General features: G+C 45.9%; 3 protein-coding genes across 4 annotated transcripts; all 3 read left to right on the top strand.

Moving 5' to 3' along the window:
- The first annotated feature begins 390 nt into the window (after positions 1 to 390).
- Positions 391 to 2,549, top strand: LOC122030389 (transcription factor bHLH130-like). 2 transcript variants are annotated; one of them, XM_042589597.1, is made up of 5 exons: positions 392 to 1,082; positions 1,246 to 1,676; positions 1,747 to 1,812; positions 1,889 to 1,957; positions 2,049 to 2,549. In XM_042589597.1, exons 1-5 carry the CDS (start codon positions 683 to 685, stop codon positions 2,118 to 2,120), a joined length of 1,038 nt encoding a protein of 345 aa, XP_042445531.1. In that variant the 5' UTR covers positions 392 to 682; the 3' UTR covers positions 2,121 to 2,549. The 2 variants fall into 2 exon arrangements, with proteins under 2 accessions (XP_042445530.1, XP_042445531.1); XM_042589596.1 differs by having other exon boundaries at positions 391 to 1,082; positions 1,889 to 2,549.
- An 11,564-nt stretch (positions 2,550 to 14,113) lies between these two features.
- On the top strand, positions 14,114 to 16,700 carry LOC122029574. Its single transcript, XM_042588621.1, has 4 exons — positions 14,114 to 14,910; positions 15,459 to 15,739; positions 15,834 to 16,061; positions 16,135 to 16,700. Exons 1-4 carry the CDS (start codon positions 14,511 to 14,513, stop codon positions 16,543 to 16,545), a joined length of 1,320 nt encoding a protein of 439 aa, XP_042444555.1. The 5' UTR covers positions 14,114 to 14,510; the 3' UTR covers positions 16,546 to 16,700.
- Positions 16,701 to 16,795: 95 nt separating this feature from the next.
- Positions 16,796 to 21,263, top strand: LOC122029573 (FT-interacting protein 1-like). The gene has a single exon (XM_042588620.1). It carries the CDS (start codon positions 17,491 to 17,493, stop codon positions 19,879 to 19,881), a length of 2,391 nt encoding a protein of 796 aa, XP_042444554.1. The 5' UTR covers positions 16,796 to 17,490; the 3' UTR covers positions 19,882 to 21,263.
- The last annotated feature ends 334 nt before the right edge of the window (positions 21,264 to 21,597 follow it).

Raw genomic sequence — 21,597 nt, 5'->3', positions numbered from 1 at the left:
AGTACTATACCGAGACAAGCTTGATGTATTCACATATTCTTCCAATGATAAAGACAACTCACCCCCCACTTTGCTTCTAGCTCGAAATTTTTGACAGTTACCACCAGCATCATATCATCGACGCTTTCAGGATCATGATCAAAGTCAAAGGCCACCGTGTTCGAACACGCATCGTAATTGGACTTTTCCTCGTCAACGTTGACTTAACAAAGGATCTATCAAGGCAGTTGCGGCCGACGCACTCGCTCATCTGAAGGATCGATCCCCTCCGTCCGTCGGCAACCCGACGACGGCGACCTGTGACCCAATCCGATCAGATCCGATCCATCAAGCCAGCGACACGCCGACATGGGAAATAAAGAGGCATCCAACCTTGGTAGATAAGATAACGCCAAATCTCTACCCGTGCTATCTATAAAAAGTAATGTGAAATGGATTTCTCGGCAGAAAGGCGACATATTTAGTAAAATGCGACGAGGGTGTTTTTGTCACTTTGGTTTATAAATAGCGGCGGAGGCGGAGTGCCTCGGATTAGTTTGGCGCGGGTGGTGCTCCGGCGGAGAAAGATTTGGATGAGTGGAACAAGTGGAGGATCGGTTTCTTGATCTTTTCCTTTTTTGTTGATATTTTGAGTTGAAGATGCAGTAGATTTAGGAGTGTCTTTTTCATTCGAGATTAATTTATGGGGGATTTAGGAGAGCAGAGGAGGAAGATGATCTACGGATCTCCTCGGCCGGTGGAAAAAGAGGAATCTGATTCCGAGCTCCACTTTTACCAGCAAGATCAGAACCTGCAATTGAACTCCGGCCTGCTCCGTTTCCGTTCGGCTCCGAGCTCTCTTTTCAGAGAGCTCGCCGGCGGCGCTAGTTCCCAGTTCCAGCCGCCGGAGTTTGTGTCTTCTTCTCCGGCCATGGTTTACCATCACCACTTACTGAACCATGGCTTGGCGCAGAGATCCAACCACAAGGAGATGCAGCAGCAGCTTGAAATCGGCGGCGGGAGGAAATCTACCAATCTGAGCAATCTCGCGCGGCAGAGCAGCACTCCCGCCGGTTTTTTCTCTCACTTCAATTCCGACAACGGTACCATCTCTTACCTTTTTTTCTGTCGGAATGAAAGGCCTGTTTCATTTTACCCAAACAATCAAATTAAAATCATCAAAACTCTCCTCTTTATAGTTTTTACGGTGCAAAGTTCTGATTTTTGGATCGGATTCTGATTGATTTTCCTGATCGAATGCTTTAGGTTATGCTCTGATGAGAGATCTGAGTGAAGGTTTCAGAAACGGCGAACTCGGTCTCAAGAACCAGATGAGCTTCTCCTCCAGGCAAAGCTCGCTGATGTCGCAGATATCGGAGATGGGGGACGAGGAACTGGGCGGAAGCAGTCCCGACGAGAGTAGCCAGCGTTACGCCGCCGGAGTTCCGATGACATCTTGGGCCGAAGCCTCGTTGCTCGCCGGCAACAATCCGTCAGGAACAGGAAACAGAGAGGAGGAAGGGAAGGTAGTGGAACTGAGGAACTATGTTGCAGGCCTCACACACCAGCTCAGCTTGCCAAAGCCCGCCGCAGAAATGGCCGCCATGGAAAAACTCATCCAGTTCCAGGACGCAGTCCCCTGCCGGATCAGAGCCAAGCGGGGTTGCGCAACGCACCCCCGAAGCATCGCAGAGAGGGTCAGTCAGTCAGTCAATCTTCTCCTTCTCCATCTGAAAACCCTAATTCGATTAGGCTCTTGATTACCAGGTGAGGAGGACCAAAATCAGCGAAAGGATGCGGAAATTGCAGGAACTGGTTCCCAACATGGACAAGGTGAGCATCGCCATTCTTTCCAATGGAACAGTGACTGTGGGAAGACCTTCATTTAACTTGCCCTAGTGATCTGCAGCAAACCAACACAGCAGACATGCTGGACTTGGCCGTCGAGTACATTAAGGATCTCCAGAGACAAGTCGATGTAATTCAATCTAATCACTATCTCAATTCTCATGCTTTGGTCGTCTCCTCGAACCTTCATTTGATTCATGCATGTTTTGTTCCCGTTCAAGGTCTTAAAGGAAGGCCAAGCAAGCTGCCCCTGCTCGTCTAGCAAGCTGCAGAAGCCTTACCACAACTCATGATTGGGGGATATTTACTTTTAAGTTCAAGTAGTTCTTAATTAGGAATGCGGAGCAGCTGTATCCAACGAAGAAGATGGTGGATGCAGAGCCACCCACCGTCGCCGTCGTCATCGTCGTGGTGGTCAATTGGTCATCATCAGCCTCACCACTCACGGCGGTCGATTTGCCCTCGGGATGCCAGCGAGTTTCCTTCGCCAGACGGCAGAAGTGAATGGGCACTGCGGCGACAGCGAGGAGATCGATTGAGGCGTGAAAGTGTCCTGTCACATGAGATTAGTTTGCAGAACTGTGGATTGCCGACAACTACGTGCAGCAGCATCGCTGATGCTGCTGCTGCTGATGATGATCAGGAATATAATTCGATTAATTGGAATCTTGTAACCGATAACGAATTCATTGGAAATTAGTTTACAGAATTTTTTTTCTCAACTCTTATTCATGGACTTTGTTCGCTGCAGGAGGGACGAATAAGAGATGGTAAGGGAAAAAGGAGAAGGTTATCAAGTTTGTCAAAATTGCTTAAACTTTCTCCAATTTAATCAAAATCACTTAAATAATTTTATAGCAACTATTATGCATAAGGTAAATTGTAAACAAAAATTCCAACCGCAATTTAAGCTTTACCCTCAATCCCATTTCAGGTAGAAAATATTTATTCTCACCATCTAATCAAATATATAGTGGACATTAATTTATTAAATTTTCCTTATTGGTATGACTCTCAATGATGTCAAACGTAAAAAGAGGTGTGCTCATTTTGATAGAAAATATACTAGATTCTAGTTCAAATATGTTGAATTTAGGAAAAATTATATCTTATTTTGAACTTTTTTGTACCTATAAAAAATGAAGTAATTGGTGTGCATTTGGGAGTTGAAACAAATAAAAGTTTATATGTAGGGAATGAGAACAAACTTTTTCTAACATGGGGACTGAGGATGAAGAATAGTTTACTATTAGGGAGTTTTGTGTAATTTTCCATAACTACTAAATATTATAATTGATGTGGAAAGTACTAGGAGACAAGTAGCTCCATTCGGTTACTTATCTTTGATCATCCGAGCTGAATGGAGGTGGTCCTATTGATCTATCTTCATTCGGCTCGGATGATCGTCCAAGACAAGTAGATCCTCTATTCAATTTGAGTAGGCTCATCCTTCCGGCTCAACCATCTCTACACGGATGATGATGACCCCTAGACAAAAGGCTCCGTCATTCGACTAGCTAACCTGAGACGAACAGCTCCACTGTGTTAGGATGTATACTAAAAGCCTAGCTTTTGGTATAAAACATTTATCTAGAAATAAGAATCACATTGGTCAAATGTCTACATTTGTGATAAATGTAATTGTTCAATTAATTTATATTGTAGATAACATGGTGTGTGGTGTCACACACAGAAGATCATGTTATCAGTACCTTATAAATTATAAACAGTAGCTCACGACCATGATGAAAAGGAATAAACCATTGGAAGGTCGTAGTGTAATTAGGTGTTAGTTTATCTTAACTATATAATTACACTAGTACACTAAGAGTGTATTGAGTAGGACCATTAGAGGTCGTTTCTTTTATACTGACTTTATAAAGAAACAAAGACCTCAGTTATTATGGAAGTGTGTGCTCTTAATCCTAATATAATAACAAGCACATATATTTAATATTTATTTCTTTAATTTATCAATGGGTGAGATTTAGTTCGATAAATCAATAAGCCCGATAAGTTGGGAAATGATATCACTTATACTGTGTGTTGTTGATTATAGAAGGAAACTGTGTCCTAGTGATCTAGGTTGAGAATGTCCCCAAGAGGAGCTCATAAGGATTGTCATGTTAAACCCTGCAGGTGGACTTAGTCCGACATGACGATGAAGTTGAGTGGTACTACTCTTGGAGCTAGATATTAATTAAGTGAGTTGTCAGTAACTTACTTAATTAGTGGACATTTGTTATCTTAAACACAGGGAGACTAACACACTCATAATAAGAAGGAGCCCAAAATGTAATTTGGGATTGGTGCGGTAGTTCAATAATAGTTCTTTAGTGGAATGAATTATTATTGATAAAATTAAGTTGTGTGTTCGGGGCGAGCACGAGGTGCTTAATTTTATCGGGAGACCAAAACCAATTCCTCCTCTCGATCCCTATCATAGCCTCTAGTATATAGAGATTTATACCCACCGCATACCTACTTTCTTACCCATCCAATGGGGCCGGCCAAGCTAGCTTGGAACCCAAGCTAGGACCGGCCAAGATCAAGTGGATGAGCCATGTAGGTGGCCGGCCAAAGCTTGGGTCCCAAGCTTAGGTGGCCGGCCACTAGAATATTAAAAAGGATTTTTATTAAAATTATTTCTTATGTGGATATCATGATTTTAAAAAAGAGTTTAAAAAATAAAAAATTTCCTTTTATAGCTTTCTACAAAAGATTAAGAGAAGAGATTAATCTCTTTCCTTATTTGTAGTTTAAAATGATGGTTTTAATTTTTGGTAAAAACTTTCCTTATTTGTAAATCATCTACATGTTTAAAAGAGAGTTTAAAATTTGAAATCTTTCCTTATTTGTTGATTAAAGGAGGATTTTAAATTTTAAGAAAACTTTCCTTTTAACCATGTTCATGATTTAAAAGAGAGTTTAAAATTAAATATTCTCTTTTATAAGTTTCTACAAAAGATTAAGAAAAGATTTGATATCTTTCCTTATTTGTAGATTAAAAGAGATTTTAATTTATAGAGATAACTTTCTTTTTATCCACATGCTTAAAAGAAAGATTTTAATTTATTAAATTTCCTTTTTATAAACCAATCATGAAGGGATAAAAATTATTGGAGAAATTTTTATAAATTTCCGGAAGCAAATAAGGAAGTTTTAATTGTTGTTTAAAATTTTATTTGCTTGGAGAATTTATGTGGTGGCCGGCCATTACAAATTGAAAAGAAAAATTGTTTTTAATTAAATAAATTTTCCTTTTCAATGGCAAAAGAATTAAGGAAGTTTTTATTAAATTTTCCTTATTTGCCAAGACCAAGGATTATAAAAGAGGGGGTAGAGGAGGCTTCAAGGCTAAGGACTCTATTCTATTTTTCTCCCTCTTTTCCTTGGTGTGATGGCCGGCCCTTCCCTTTCTCTTCTCTCCTCTTGTTGTGGCCAAAATCTATCATCTCTTGGAACTTGGAGGATGTGGCCGGATCAAGGAAGGAGAAGAAGAAGAGAAAGCATGCATCCCTTGGAGCTTGGTTGGTGGAAAATTCTTCATCCTTTGGAAGTTCTTGTGCTTGGCCGAAACTTGAAGGAAGAAGAAAGAAGGTGCCTAGGTGGTTCTCATCTCGGAAGATCATTGTCCACACAACGTCCGAGATTAGAAGAGGAATACGGTAGAAGATCAAGAGGTTTTTCTAAAAGGTATAACTAGTAATTTTTCTTTCCGCATCATACTAGTTATTTTTGGAAATAATACTAAATACAAGAGGCATACGATTCTAGTGTTTCGAATTTATTTTCGATATAGTGTTCTTTTGTTTTTCTTTTCCTTGTGATTTGATTGTTCTTTTCGGTTGACCTAAAGTTATTTTAGGAAATTAAATATTAGCTTTCCTTAAAAGGTTTTGTCTAGTTGGTGGTGGTTGCTCCCATATCCAAGAAGGCCATGTGCCTCGCCACGTCAGTACTGGGAACCAATTTTGAAAATTAATATTTAATGGAATTAATAACTTAGGTGATTTGGATCAAACGTGTTAAGTTCCGCAGGAGATCCAAGTCAAAACCTAAAAGAACAAATAGATTAAGTTTTGGATCAAACGTGTTAAGTTCCCAGGCGATCCAAAATTTAATTTAAAAAAACACATGGTAGCTAGGAAAAGGTTCAGACCTTTGTACAAAATTTTTGTACAGTGGAACCTCTAGGTTTTCCGAGTAGCAACCAACACACTGTTCAACTTGGCCAGGCTCATCCTTCCAACTCAACCACCTCTACACAGACGACAATAACCAAGATGAGAGACTCTACCATTCGGCTCGACTAACTCAAGACAAAAAAAACTCCGCTATTTAGCTTGGCCAGACTCATCCTTCTAGCTCAACCATCTCTACACGGACGACGATGGCCTTGGGACAAGAGGCCTCGCCAATCCGACACCTCCGGGTCATCCGGTTCAACCCCACTGATCCAATGCCTCTCCCTCCAGCCCAACTATCCTAGCTAATTAATAGCATGTGAGCCAACATAGTATGTGGGACAACGTGTGGGTTGTCATAGCACGTGGAACAATATGGACTGCATAGCATGACCCCACATAATCTTCTACAGTACAAAATGTTGACATAACCCTCTAATACGATGACGTGACACTTTCCCTATTGAGATATGACGTCTGATACGGGGGGTTAAACGTGGACCCCGGGGGTGATGTGGAAGTCAAAGTCAAGGTGATATAGCAGTCAATATCAAGGAAAGGTGACAATCAGCTTGTCACTCCCTTGTCCCTTACGCATCGCTGAGTCTCCCAATTAAAGGTCGATCGTACCTAGGACTAGTCGGGTCTGAGGGGCCTAGCAAGTCATTCCCGTACCGAAATGCATAATATGTAACCGGTCAACCTTGAGACACTCAGGTGTAATAAAGGACTAGTCTACCACAAGGATAACCGAGGTATATTCGTCTGAATCTTAGTGATCCCACCTTTCATTCTCGGAGTACAACGTAATGTACAACCAGCCAAGCATACATGCTTTCAGTATTCATTCTCCCGGTCTCTTCCATATGAGCAACCCGGTATAAAGTTGACAAGGATTATAAAGCTCAGCAACCCCAGCTTCAGAATAAACATACAAAGCAACTCCTTGAAGAAACCCAACCGGATTCCTAAAGCTCAGAAGATCACTTCAAAGGCAAGCCTCCAAATGTCAGGGTGATCGAGTAAAACCATCGGTCGAGCCTTTAGGGGTTCGGTGACCCATTCTCCGGAAGTGAGCATCCCTGCTTAAGGTCGGCTAGTCATGGAACCACCCAAACCTAGGGATTTGGTTCTGCATTACTTCACAATAAGATCTTTAGCATCACACAACATATATTAGGGCAGTCTTAAAGGCTGAACGCCCTTACAAAACTCAAAAGAACTCAGTACCTCATTCATATGTCTCAATCTGTTACTATGATATACAGTCAGCTAGCTAAACATTCATCTTTTACGGCAAGCTGGGTCTTCACTGTAGTCTGCTTAGACGACCGTCCATCCTGCTCGGCCTTCAGCATGGCCTCAGCCTCCTTCAGGTTCTAAGCTAACACCCGAAACTCTTGTTTTTTATCTCTAAATATTTAATAGAAAGGAGTTTCCTAGTATTAGCTGAGTGGATTTTGGACTCAAAGGAGGCGGCCTGTTTATTAAGTCAGGCTAGTTGTACCATCTGCTCGGCGCTCTTGCCTTTCTCCGCTTCGAGTTGCTAGGAGCTCTTATTCAGATCGGCTCTTAGTTGAGTCATCTCAGCACTCATTTGCTCCAGCTGCACCTGGGAAGCAGATGATTGGTCACTTGGTGCCCGCAGCTGTTTAACTTCCTGCTCCAAAAATACGAGCTTTTGGCACATAGCCAGACTCTGCATCCAATATTGTGAAGAAGAAAAAAATATTTAGAGTCGAGCGGCGACGAATAGTAACATGTAAAATAATTACCCCAATGGATTGTTAGTTAGAGCCCTAGAGCCAATCATTTGATGATTGTACGGACTCATGTATATCATATTCTTGTATATTAATAAAGGCATTTGTTTGGTTATTATACTTATTTATATTAGTGCCAAATAGACTAAGTATAATAGCGTCCTTGAGTAGAAGGTTCATACCTATATCAATCGATTAGTTGAATCGATAGTGAGATGATATAGGGAACACTACTCTAAATCATTCCTAGTCGAGTATTAGCATTCAGGGACAATGTTAATACAATAAGACTAGCATGTAGGTCAGCTCGATGACTTGATCTCACAAGTCATGGATATAGAGATATCAAGCTGACACATGGGTATGCATTAGAGAATGTATACTGAATGACCCACCATGAGAAAGTATCATGGATCGTTATATGAGTGTCATATACTTTCTCATGTGGCTATTAGTATGACTATTAGTCCTTAGACCTGAAGTCACCATGGATCCCTACATAAGGAGTTATGTACTTTAGTTTCGTCAAACGTCACCCGTAACTGGGTGGACTATAAAGGCGATTACTGGGTATATAATGAATTATGTAGAGGGATGTGAGTGATGTAGATGGAATCTATCCCTCCCATATGACGGGAGCGACATTGGTATTCTTGATAGAGTGAGACCACTAAGTGCATGACCATGCCCAAATGAGTCAACATTAGATGTTGAGCTCATTTGATCGAGTGAGTCTACTTGGAGTTCAAGATTTAGATTGATTAGAGGATGACACGGTCTATGCCTCATATTGATCAATCTAGATGTCTAGGATAGAAGGACACTTGTCATTATTTTGTGAGTAGTCACAATTGGTAGTCACAAGGTGATGTCGGATCTCGACATTCTTGTAACTTGGGTAGTAATGATGTGTTGCTAGATACCGCTCATTACTTATGCTCCTAAATGGGTTTAGGGCATTGCCAACGTTACAAGAACCTATAGGGTCACACACTTAGGACAATTAGGTGGAGATTAGGTTCATATGATGAACCAAGAGGATTAGATTCATTTGATGAATCAAATTGGATTAAGAGTAATCCTAATTGGGCTAACTTGAGTTCGACTCAAGTTGATTCATGTGTTAAATGAGTCTAATTTAGATTTTGACTCATTGAATCAATTTAATTTAATGAATTAGATTCATTATATTAAGTTGGCTCGAATCAAATGGTTGGATTAGATCCACCATGATAGAGATTGAGTCAAGTTTGACTTGACTTCAGAAGGAAGACCAAAGGTCAATTTTGACTTGACCTTTTTGCCACCTCATTGGTGAGTTGGCATTAGGTGGACCAATAATGATGTTCCACATCATCATGGGTGCCACCTCATGGAAGTAACAAAGTCACTCTCTTAATGGTTTCATATTAATTGCAATTAATGCAATTAATGTGATTTTATGGTTTCATATTAATTGCAATTAATGCAATTAATGTGAATTTTGAAATGTGGCCTGCCACTTGGTTTTTTGGGTGAAAAAAATTCATTTTTCATTCATGTGTGCATCTTCCTCCTTCTCTCTCTCAAGCTCTCCCTCTCCCTCTCCTCCCTTGGCCGAACCACATAGGTGCTAGCACACCTTGGTTTTTGGTCATCTCCATCTAGTGTGTCCGTGTGGATACTTCTAGAGGACCGGCGCTTGACGGTCTTGAGATCCGGCATCATTTGGACGAGCGGGAACGCGAAGGGCATCGCATCAAGGGTAAACATTTTTTCCTCATAGATCTAAGTAGTAGATCAGTTTTTGAACTCGTACAAGAAATAGTTTTTCGAATTTTTTATACGAATCTTTGCACGGATCTACGGCTTTGGGTCCTTCGGGGTTTCCGCGACGCGAAAAAGCGGTTTTCGCGGCTCGAAGAACCCAACATGGATATCTGGGTATGACTATCAGCAAGCACCCCTGGAGGCATGACCGCCGCACGAGCCCTAGCATCGACCCATATATGTGCGAGCCACCCCTGAATAATTATTTGGTGCTCCGGGGCTCGGGAGTCAGCGCTGTCAGAATCGCACCACTCATCCGTTGATAGATGAATGACCGTTGTTATCTGGCACTGGCTACTCGGGGCGGACAGGGCTGAGGTTGCTCTGCCCCTCGATTGAGATGTTGATGTCGAGTGGATACCAAACTTCTGAGTCTTCGGCGAAGGAGGCGGTAAGAAAGCAACCGGCGGTGCATAGATTGTTCCTTGTGGCAGACTAGACAATGAAGGCGTCCAATCGGATGAAAGCGAAGTATGTGGGATGGTCGTCGCTTGCTCGGGCGCAGGTATGGAGGTTTCGCCCCGTTCGGATGACAGATGTGGGCTTGTCTTGGTTAGAGTCTGTGTAATGGAGGTAGTGGATCGGGCGACAATCTTTCGGTTTATCAGCGTCTCCCCTGAAGAAGTCGATTCCGAGGCCTCGGTGACTGGAATTACCGGAAGCCGCTCTAGCGGGGGATTCGCTATGATAACCACGTCATCACCAACCATACGGCTGGCTACTCCTTCGCTCCCTTGAGCTGGGGCTCCCGTGCTCTCTCCGAACGGATCCTCTTAAGAGTCGACCGGTTAAAAGCTGCGGCTCTCCAACTTAGCCACGACCGCAGCATTAATCTCTGCATCCGGGAGTTTGGCTTTGTCGGTCAGACATGCACGCAATATGACTTGGGCTGCAAAAGAAAAGGATAAATCAGTTAGATTCAAAAGTTAGACCAAAAAGGAGCGTAGCTAGGCTGGATGGAAGCCTTGTGTGGATCGGGCTCAGGGCAAACACGTAAAGGACACCTTCCAACAGTAACTTGTGTATATGATATTTCTGACCGGCCAAGCTGAAAGTTGCATGAAGGTAGTCTGAGCGGCTCTTGTATTTCTTGAGCTCTGAAGGGTTTGGCACCTCTAATACCACCTGGTCGGGAAATCCGGCCGCTCGGGAAAGCGAATGAAGAAGTAGTAGTCCTTCCAATATTTGTTGGAGGAGGGCATCTTGTCAGAAAAGACTAAGCCCACTCGAGCTTGAAAGAGAAAAGTCTCGGGCTCGGATAATTTGGGATAATATAAATAATGGAAGAGCCGAGGAGTAAGGGAAATGTCGTGCAGGCAAAATAAAACGACGACCCCACACAGTAGTTGGAAGGAGTTCGACACCAGTTGATGGATAAAAATATGAAAATATTTACAAACGACATAGAAGAAAGGGTGGATCGGGAACCGCACACTGGCGGTAAATTAGTCCCTAAAAAATCATACAAAGCCCGGAGGCGGCTCATTCAGGCGGTCAAAAGCCGAGGGAAGACCGATTTGATAATCGGAGGAAATTTCAAAGGCAGCTCTTAAACTCTCTGCATCACCTTCGTCGAACCTAAACTCAATGGACGAATACCAGAGCCAAGGGACGGAGACAGGAGGTTGAGAGGAGCTTGCCATCAGAAATAAAAATTGACGGGAACAACGAAGAAATTTGATTGAAAAGGAGGACGCTAAGAACAATGAACAGATTCGATTGAAAGGAGACGATGACTTACTAGGGAGATCGTTGAGATTGTCGGAAAGGGTGAAGAATGTAGTGTCGCTGAGATGCTCACCGACGAAGACGCAAAGTGAGGAAGACGGCGAAGCATGAGAGGTTTATAAACCTCACGGCTGATCGACCTTAGCCGTCCGATCCAAGGTTACGAAAACCTAGAAGCATATCCATCCGTTGATTTTGAAAAGGAGCACGTCTCATCACAAGCGGATGTCTGCCTATCACATCGAGCGTGCGACGGTAGTAAGGGGCACGTGTCTTGTGGTCACCGGATATCATTTAATGAATTTAATTAAAAAGGCATGGACGCATGCTCGACCATAATTAGTAGGGATTTGCACGGTCTTTATAAAAATTGGATGACGTCAGTCGCGACCGGACTCACCCTAGGAAACACATAACGGAAGATAATTTGCTAAGTGTTGCTACCCATCTTCCCGATCAGCGTAAGGAACGAGCCATAGGATTGAACCCGGCAACGGCAAAATGCAGCTGAGTGGCGTTGGCTTATGGGCCAACTAGTTATTACAGATCATAGTCCGATCGGACACTATAGCATTTGGGTCGAACGAGCTTCAGAGCCGTCAAAGACACATCTTGTCCAGTCAGTCGAGCTTACATCCTCCTTCGACTAGACTTGAAAGGGAGACTTGTGATGCGACAATAAGGAAGATCCTGCCTGGCATGAGTCAATTGTCATGGTGTAGGTCAAAGTCAAGACGGTCAACACAAGGGCTTAAGCAAGGCTCGGCTGCATCCAAGTGGGAAGAGGTTCATCGGTCAATCTGAGGGATCGTTGTCTAATCGGCCATTTGAGTAAATAAGTATAGTTAACTCGGTCGGCAGGAGAACAATTCACTACAAAAAAATAATAATTTAGGGACGAAAATTTGGGACGATTTGTTTTCGTCCCAAATTAGCAACAAATTTGGCGACAAAAAAAAAAAATTTGACCCAAATTAGCAAAAAAATCTACAACAAAATATTTTCGGCATAAATTCCAAACGAAAAACATTTTCGTTGGAAAATTCGTTCTCGATTCAGGGATGAACACAGGATTTGTCCCAGATTCTGGAACGAATCAAAAATTCGTCCCAGATTCTGGGACAAATCCAGAATTCGTCCCAGATTCTGGGACGAATCCAGAATTCGTCCCAGATTAAAATATTTAAAAAAATAGTATCCATGACAATTCTGGGACGAATCTAGAATTTGTCCCAGATTGAAATATTTAAAAAAAATAGTATCCATGGCAATTCTAGGACGAATCCAGGATTCGTCCCAAATTCTGGGATGAATCCAGGATTCGTCCCAGATTGAAATATTTAAAAAACTAGTATCCATGGCAATTCTGAGATGAATCCAGGATTCACCCCAAATTCTGGGATGAATCTAGGATTCATCCCCAAATCTAGGACGAATCCTAGATTCGTCCCAAAATTAAAAAAAAAAAATAAAAAATAGAAAAAAGATTCGGAGGCACTAAATATGGACCTACACATGTTGGAATTTCATGAAACAAGTTTCTATGGGTTTCTAATTTTGTCTTGACCTTAAAAAATATCTTCTTCCATAATTTTAACATAATATATTGAGTTTGATTATTTTTTACCATGAATAGGTCATATTCGTGTTAAAAAAATTATCACACTTAAAATATTATGTTAAAATTCAGGATTAGGATATTTTTATGATCGGTACAAAATTAGAAACCCATAGAAACTTGTTTCATGAAATTCCGACATCTCTAGATCCATATTTAGTGTCTCCGATTAATTTTTCTTTGTTAGCTCATGGAGACTCGGGGCAATCCTGTGATGCTCCAACTGCCCTTTCCTTGCTGTTTAATGTCCTCACAGTCAAACAAATTGTTGAATGGGAAAGAGTACATGGAATTCAATGTACAGTTGGAGCAGCCCTTTTTGAATTTTGTAGGAAGATTCTCAAGAAAACAGAGGTTCCAGAATTAATCGAAAGGTACTCGTACGTTAATTATTTTGACTTTGTATTTAGGTAGTCCAGGTATTTCAAAGACACTTCCTTTTGTAAGACCTCAAATTTCCAAAGACTTGGAGAATTAGCAGCCGCTTTCCCCATCGGCTCGTTAATTGTTTCCCGTAATTATGTTGATGTGGTTTTGGGTGTTGCTATGTTCCCTGTCTTTGCGGCAATAGAGTCGCTAAATCCACCGTCCATTCGCATAGACTTGGGTCTGTGCGAGAGGGTTACTCGTTTGGGATAATAGATTCGCTAAAATTGATGGAGATCAAGAGTTGCACGAACCCACCGTCCATTCGCATAGACTTGAGTCTGTGCGAGAGGGTTAATCGTTTGGGGTTGGGGTAATGGAGATCAAGAGTCGTACGCATATCCACCGTCCATCTGCATAGACTTGGGTTTGTGCGAGAGGGTTACTCGTTTCGGCCTCTTCTTAACATATATGGGAGATAAAGAGCCGTGCGCCAAATCCACCGTCCGTCCGCATAGATTTGGGTTTCTGCGAGAGGGTTTCTCATTTCGGCTTATCGGTTCGGTGGGAATGCCGCGGGTCCCATCGCACCACGCGGGCCGTCTGTCCGCCGGCCCGTTTCGATTGACAGAAATCAACGGATGAGATTGCGAGGACGACCGTGAAACGGATCCCCAGTATCGGGAGAGACAGGGAAGACCAGTTGCTTTCTCCTCAACGCGCGAAGGGCGCCGATCTGGTGCTTCGTGGCTGAAAGGGAACACGAAACAGTTCAACGCCTTCACGCTACAGACCGCTGCCTCGACAACGACACCGTTGAGCTCAGCGCTGAATAATTAAATGGATGCTCGCATCACCTTCCAGCCCCGATCGCTCACGCTCTCTGTCTCTCTCTGCCCTTGGTGGTGCAGAGGAATCTCCATAAATTCGATTCAAGGAAGAATCTCCGTGTCTCTGTGATCGATTGGCCTTTTGCTCCCGCGACCTACTGTGGAGACTTCTTGTTCTTCCCTCGCCCTTTTTTTTCTTGATTAAAATTCCAAACTTATGGCGGATTCCACTCTGTACGATCTCCAATCGCAGAAAGCTGCAATTTTTCCCCTTTTAAAACCTTTCCAGCGATCGAGAAGTCTGTAAAAATCGCATCTTGGGTCCGAGATCCCCCGCTTGGTGAAGGCAAAGCACGAGCCGGAGCAGCGGCGGGGGTTGCGAATGGAGCGGCCGCAGCAGCAACAGCAGGCGGAGCGGGCGGCGGTGGTGGCGATCGAGTGCGTCGCGGGGAGCTCGAGGGCGGAGGAGTGGGGCGGCGACATGCTGCAGACGGGGGACGTGGTGGAGGAAATCAAGATAGGTGGGTCGCCCGCGATCCGCTCCCCTTTCAAGGGCGGGAAGAGCGGCATCCAGAAGCTGCTCCACTCCGCCTACAAGCGCAACGACACCTCCATCGAGGTCAGAGTTCGTCGCTGCGGCGGAGAGGCAGTCGGCCTGCAGGCCTGCATCGTTCCCCACGGCTCCTCCGGTCGCCGCCAATACGTGCTCCGCTCCATCCATGACCCCAACTACGCCGTCGGCTTCGTCGACCGCCTTGAGAGCGAGTGCATCGCCTTGCAGGGTATGCCTTTTCTCTTCTATTTGCTCCTTCTACATAGAAATTGAATCACTTCAATTAGAAACAAAATCTTATCAAATCTTCTTCATCCGTCAATTTTTCTTTACTTAAACTTATTAATTTGCTGTTTTAATCAAGTGATTAGGATAGTAATGCTCTGCAAACCATGATGAAATAAGATCATTCAATAGAAGAAAAAAAAACACTTTTTTTAACAAATTCTTTTCTAGTCAAAAATTGCATTATAATTAGCATTCTTCCATCATCTTGCTTGGCAATTATTGCCAATAGAATTTCTGCAGAATTCACATTTGCCCAACTTGATTTATTAAATGAAACATGTCAACATCAAGCATGAAATTTCGTCTGTTCCAGTTCTCCGAACAAGTGGTTGGCTTGCTGCAGTGACCAATGTCTTACTTGTAGTGGTTGACTTTGACATTTGAGCATCCGTACTTTCTGAGAATTTAATGCGTCGTTCATGGAGAATAAGCTCACAAATTGAGAATTATTCCTCATCAATCACTAATCCCTTATTTACTTCTCTCAAGGCTCAAGGAGCTCCAGGGTCGTCTGTGCTCTAAGCACTGCCAGGCTGCAAGATGGATATGTTTCATACAACTGGGAAAAGAAGATGGAGTTTCTTCCAGTGGCCAACTCGAGCTGCTTCCTGTCGATGCTGATTCTTCCAAAGGCCTTAGACGCAGTTGCATCGCGGTACAATTCGCTCGAGGACACCTTGGCCCGTGCCAATTCCTGGCTCTTCTGCTCTCAGCACTCCGGCGTCCCCATTGAGTTCATGAGCGTGCAGACTGAAGCTCTCTTAACCAAGGTATGTAACAGAGCGATGATATGCACTTGCTGATTGAAATGGTGGTGATCGAGCTGAGTATTAATTCTTCTTCACTTCACTCATTGCTTTGCAGATATCGGGCGAGACTGCCTCTGCGACCGTGAACACTGGATCACTTTCAGACCTCTCAAACCTCGCAAACGCTAGCCTCTACGGGTTCGAGGACTACCACGGCGTCGACATTGGAGTGGTCAAGGCAGTTCGGCTTTGGTACACGGCGGCTGCTGGGGAAGTAGCAGTAGACATCAAGCTCCAAGAAGGTGACACCAAGCTGGGCTTTTCCATTAGTCGCACTGAAGAGGTTTGTTCTCTCTTGAATTCACTCTGTGTCGCAGTCAATTTTCACTGAGGCTCTTTGATTTGCACTTTTGCAGGGATTCATCTACATCTCTTCAGTAGATGAAACAGACATTGAAGCAGCTTCAACGCGCTCAGGCCTTGGGGATCTGTTCCGGCAAGCGAAGAGCGATTCGAAGCTGCTGGTGATCTCGAGGGTGTCCAACGAGAAGGTCCTCCCATGGATGGTGTCCTCTGCAGGAGCCATTCGCTGTTTCGACACCATCTCCCTCAGCCAGAAGCTCTCCCTCCACAGGCACGCCATGAAGCCGATCCGGATCCACGTCCTGATGTGGGAGCATCTATCAGGCAACAGTCCGACGCCGTCCCTCTCTCGTCCTTTACCTCCGTCTACAGCCGATTCGCCGGAAATCGGACGAGATGGGGACAGCGTGGGCGATCTATCCTTCAGATTTAATGAGCTCATTTCTTCAAACAGATGGTTGTGACCCATGAATGCATATATTGACTTGACTGAGTTGAGATCACGTCTGTTCTTCCACTTCTGTATCTGGTTGAGTTGTTCTTGAAGGAAATATAATTGCAAATCACAGAATAAAGCTTCTTTGTATAAAGCACATTGCATTCTTGCTTTTCCTTGTAATCAGGACTTTAATGCGCAACAACTAAGAACAAATGAACCTTACGGCCATTGATATAAATAGAGTATTGATTCAGATGAGGAGCTAATTGATTCAACTCCATTAATGTTTAGAATAAGATTTGCAGAATCCATGAGTAGCTGTAGATTTCACCAACCCGCCAACATCATTAGCTTGCATCATCATGAAGCTAGCCCCTTTAATCTTTATTCCCTCCATCTCATCTTTTAAATGTTGGCCAGCTTCGGCCTCCCTTCGTCGGCACTCCATGAAAGCAGGCACTTTGCTTGGGAATTAAGGTTCAGTTACTGAAAAGCGGGTGATTGTCGGCACGATAAGGTGGCAGAGGCCGTGGGTCGTGATCATGAAGCTGGTGGTGGTGGACGCCAGCGATCTTATGCCCAAGGACGGCGAAGGCCCTGCGACTTCGGCAACCAGCGCAGCCGCACGCGGACGGTCCATAAGGACCTCAACCCCGTGTGGAACCAGAAGCTCTGCTTCAACGAACCTCCACGGTGAGATCGTCAACATTTGAGTGTCCAACGAGCGCAAGCCTTTCGCCGGCTGCAATTTCCTCGGCGTAGTGAGAGTCACGGTGTGAATATTGTTCGCCGGGGGCGAGAAGATCCTCCAGAGGTTCCAGTCGGAGAGGAAGTGGCTTCTCTCTGCGATCAAGGTGAAACCAGATGCTGCGGAAGAAGCGGATTTGATCGTAGAGACCAGGCATCACATAAACAAGCACCAGACCTCATCGAGAAGCAGAGCCCTTCCCCTGTTCCTCTGGTACCGGCCATGGCTTACCAACAAGTGCACTACGGGCAGAGCCAGCCGAGCCCGTCCAAGGAGTACATCCTCAAGGACTCTAGTTCCCTCCTCGGCGAGAGGCGGCCGTACGACAGGAGCGAAGGGTGGATGGGACTCCGCGGGGGCGGCCGGGACAAGCTCACGAGCACTTACGATCTCGTCGAACAGATGCAGTACCTCTACGTGCGAGTTGTCAAGGCCAAAGATCTTCCTAATAATCCCATCACCGGCAGCTGCGACCCTTACGTCGAGGTGAAGCTGGGAAACTACAAGGGAACCACGAAGCACTTCGACAAGAGGAGCAGCCCGGAATGGAACCAGGTCTTTTCCTTTTCCAAAGAGCGGATTCAGTCGACTCATCTCGAAGTCTATGTCAAGGACAGGGAGATGATGATGGCACGGGACGAGTGCGTCGGCAGCGTGGTGTTCGACCTCAATGAGGTGCCGACGAGAGTGCCACCGGACAGCCCGTTGGCTCCTCAGTGGTACCGGCTGGGGGACCGCAGGGGCGACGGCAAAGTGCGAGGTGAGGTGATGCTGGCGGTGTGGATGGGGACGCAGGCCGATGAGGCCTTCCCGAATGCGTGGCACGCTGATGCGGCCGCCGTGTCGCACGGCGAGGGAGTCTCAAACATCCGGTCGAAGGTCTACGTCTCGCCCAAGCTGTGGTACCTCCGCGTCAACGTCATCGAAGCCCAGGACGTGGTGCCCCGCGACAGGAACCGCTTCCCGGAGCTGTTCGTGAAGGCGCAGGCGGGCAACCAGGTGCTACGAACCAGAGCTTGCCCCGCACGGTCGGTGAATAACAATCAGATGTGGAACGAGGACCTCGTCTTCGTGGCGGCGGAGCCTTTCGAAGAGCACCTGGTGCTCACCGTCGAGGACCGCGTCCATCAGGGGAAGGATGATTTGCTGGCGCGAACCGCTCTGCCATTGACGCTGTTCGAGAAGAGGCTCGACCACCGACCGGTGAATTCCCGGTGGTTCAACATGGAGCGGCTTGGATTTGGGGCGCCGGAGGAGTCGAGGTTCTCGACCAAGATTCACCTCCGCGTTTGCCTCGAAGGAGCTTACCATGTAATGGACGAGTCCACCATGTACATTAGCGACACCCGACCGACGGCGCGGCAGCTATGGAAGCAACCCATCGGAATTCTCGAGGTGGGCATCCTCGGCGCCGAGGGATTGGTTCCCATGAAGGCCAAGGACGACAGAGGCACCACCGACGCCTACTGCATCGCCAAGTACGGCCAGAAATGGGTCCGGACAACCACCATCGTCGACAGCTTCAGCCCCAGATGGAACGAGCAATACACTTGGGAGGTGTACGACCCCTGCACCGTCATCACCCTCGGAGTCTTCGACAACGGTCATCTCTGGGCCGGACCGCCGGCGAGAGACATGCGAATCGGCAAGGTACGGATCCGGCTGTCGACGCTAGAGATGGACCGCATCCATAGGCACGCGTATCCCCTCGTGGTTCTCCAGCCGTCAGGATTGAAGAAGATGGGCGAGCTGCATCTGGCGGTGCGCTTCACGTGTTTGTCCGTCTCCAGCGTCATCTACCTCTACGGGCAGCCGCTGCTCCCCAAGATGCACTACGTGCACCCGTTCACCGTCGGCCAAGTCGACAGCCTCCGGCACCAGGCGATGAGCATCGTGGCGGCGCGGCTCGGGCGGGCGGAACCGCCGCTGAGAAAGGAGACGGTGGAGTACATGCTGGACGTGGACTCCCACATGTGGAGCATGAGGAGGAGCAAGGCCAACTTTTTGCGGATCATCTCGCTTCTCTCAGGCGCCGTCGGTGCTTTCCGATGGCTGGGAGACGTCTGCCGCTGGAAAAGCCCCGTCACCACTCTGCTCGTCCACGTCCTGTTTCTGATACTGCTCTGCTTCCCGGAGCTGATCCTGCCGACCGGGTTCCTCTACATGTTCCTCATCGGATTGTGGAACTATAGACGGAGGCCGAGTCAGCCGCCGGAGATGGACGCGAAGATGTCGTTGGCAGAGGCGATCCACCCCGACGAGCTGGACGAGGAATTCGACACGTTCCCGACAACGAAGCCGCACGATCTGGTGCGCTTGAGGTACGACCGCCTGCGGAGCGTGGCGGCGAGGATACAGACGGTGGTGGGGGACATGGCGACGCAGGGGGAGAGGTTTCGGTCGCTGCTGAGCTGGAGGGATCCGAGGGCCACCGGCCTGTTCCTGGTGGTCTGCCTGGCTGCGGCGGTGCTGTTATACGTGACGCCCTTCCAGGTGGTGGCACTGTTGGTGGGCCTGTACGTGCTGCGCCACCCCAGGTTCCGGAGCAAGCAACCGTCGGTGCCAAGCAATTTCTTCAAGAGGCTCCCTTCGAGGATCGACAGCATGCTCTGAGACACGAGGCATCTTTTTTATTCTTCTTCTTCTTCTACTTCTCTCGAATTAATAATGTTTGGTGTGAGAAAATTATTCTGTGTTTTCACAAAAACTCATGCAAATTGGTGAATGCAACTAAATGATCTGTTTAAAATAAATTATTCTGTGTAACTAGTATTAAGACGTAATAAATCCTTTCTTATTGATTAGTGATTCCGAAAGTTGAGTAGTATGAAAGTCGGATAAACAGTTGTTAGTATTGATAGAGAAGCGATTAGGATATTTTTCTCATATGTATCCATAAGAATGGATCTTCACGTGGTATTGACAGGCGATGATAACTAAGCCGGTGGTACTTGAGCTCTGCGCACACTCAGGCAAGCACATGGAACGTTAGAGGTCAGAAACCAGGGAAAAAGTCTCCGGAATAGACCCTCCGATGTTCAAATCAGATACTTTTTCCCCAGAAGAACGTGTACGAAGGAGAAAGAAAAGTAGAAGACAAATGTGAATGTGTGAGAGAGCGTACCCGCGCAAAGGGAGAGGACCTCCTTTTTTATATGACCGTGCATACTTCTTGAGCCTGAGCAATGTCAGAGAATGTTGGGTGTCCGGATTTGCTGGGTGATAGAGGACACGTGGAACCCTTTTATGGGGCGGAAGAAGGTTCCATTCCAGATGACCACATACCGTTAGAATATTCGCTGGAATACAGCAGTTATTCTCTGACAGACGGTTACGATTCCCTGACTTTGTTGTCGTGTAACACCTTCTATGCCCGACCAAGTATGAATAGGAGAAGCTTGAGATGATCAGTAGTTAGCCTACTAGGAGGATCAGACCTGGATATAGTCGAGCTGTGGAAACCCGATCAGTCGGAGTAGGTCAGGCATCACCTTGACTGCCCACCATATCTCAGACTTGGGTGTCTCAGATCTAGGGTCCTGGTCTGTGAGAACCCGACCGGAAACTATGTCGCTGATGTCGTCAGACGGTCCTACCTCTTCTTTCCCCTAGCTGCTGACTTCCACGTCGCTTTGACCTCTGACTATCACGTCCCCTTGACTTCTGACTGCCACGTCTCCTTGACTTCTGACTGTCATGTCCCGATGACTTCTGATTGCCCGACTTTATCGAACTCCACCATTATGTACCGTATCACAAGCGTCCCCCCAAGTCTAGTCGAAGGAGGCTCAGGTCCAACTGACTAGACCCAGTCCCTGATGTCATTTACCTCGCCACGATAACTATACATGCTGCTCCTTTTTCTCCCTAGAGCTCTCTTTCTTTATGCCGATCTCGAGGGACGGTTTAATGCAAGCTCTGTTTGCTAAAAACCCGCTTGGGGTTGAGAGTCTAGAATCCCGATCGAAAGGTCGTTGGTCGTGAGAGTAAGCTCACTTATAATTCGCGCTGGGGTGAGAGTCTGGAAGCGTGAAAGCATGCTCACTTATAACTCGCACTAGGGCGAGAGTCTAGAATCCCGACTGAGAGTTCGTTAGTCGTGAGAGAATGCTCACTTATAACTCGCACTGGGGCGAGAGTCTGGAGGCGTCAGAGCATGCTCACTTATAATTTGCGCTGGGGCAAAAGTTTGGAGGCGTGAGAGAATGCTCACTTATAACTCGCGCTGGCGCGAAAGTCTGGAATCCCAACCGAGAGGTCGTTGGTCATGAAAGCAAACTTACTTATAACTCGCGTTGGGGCGAGAGTCTGGAGGCGTGAGAGCATGCT

The sequence above is a fragment of the Zingiber officinale genome, chromosome 10B (assembly GCF_018446385.1).
Source record: "Zingiber officinale cultivar Zhangliang chromosome 10B, Zo_v1.1, whole genome shotgun sequence".
Taxonomy (NCBI): Eukaryota; Viridiplantae; Streptophyta; class Magnoliopsida; order Zingiberales; family Zingiberaceae; genus Zingiber; species Zingiber officinale.
The sequence above is the reverse complement of the archived record's forward strand: the minus strand, read 5'-3'. Positions and strand labels throughout refer to the sequence as shown.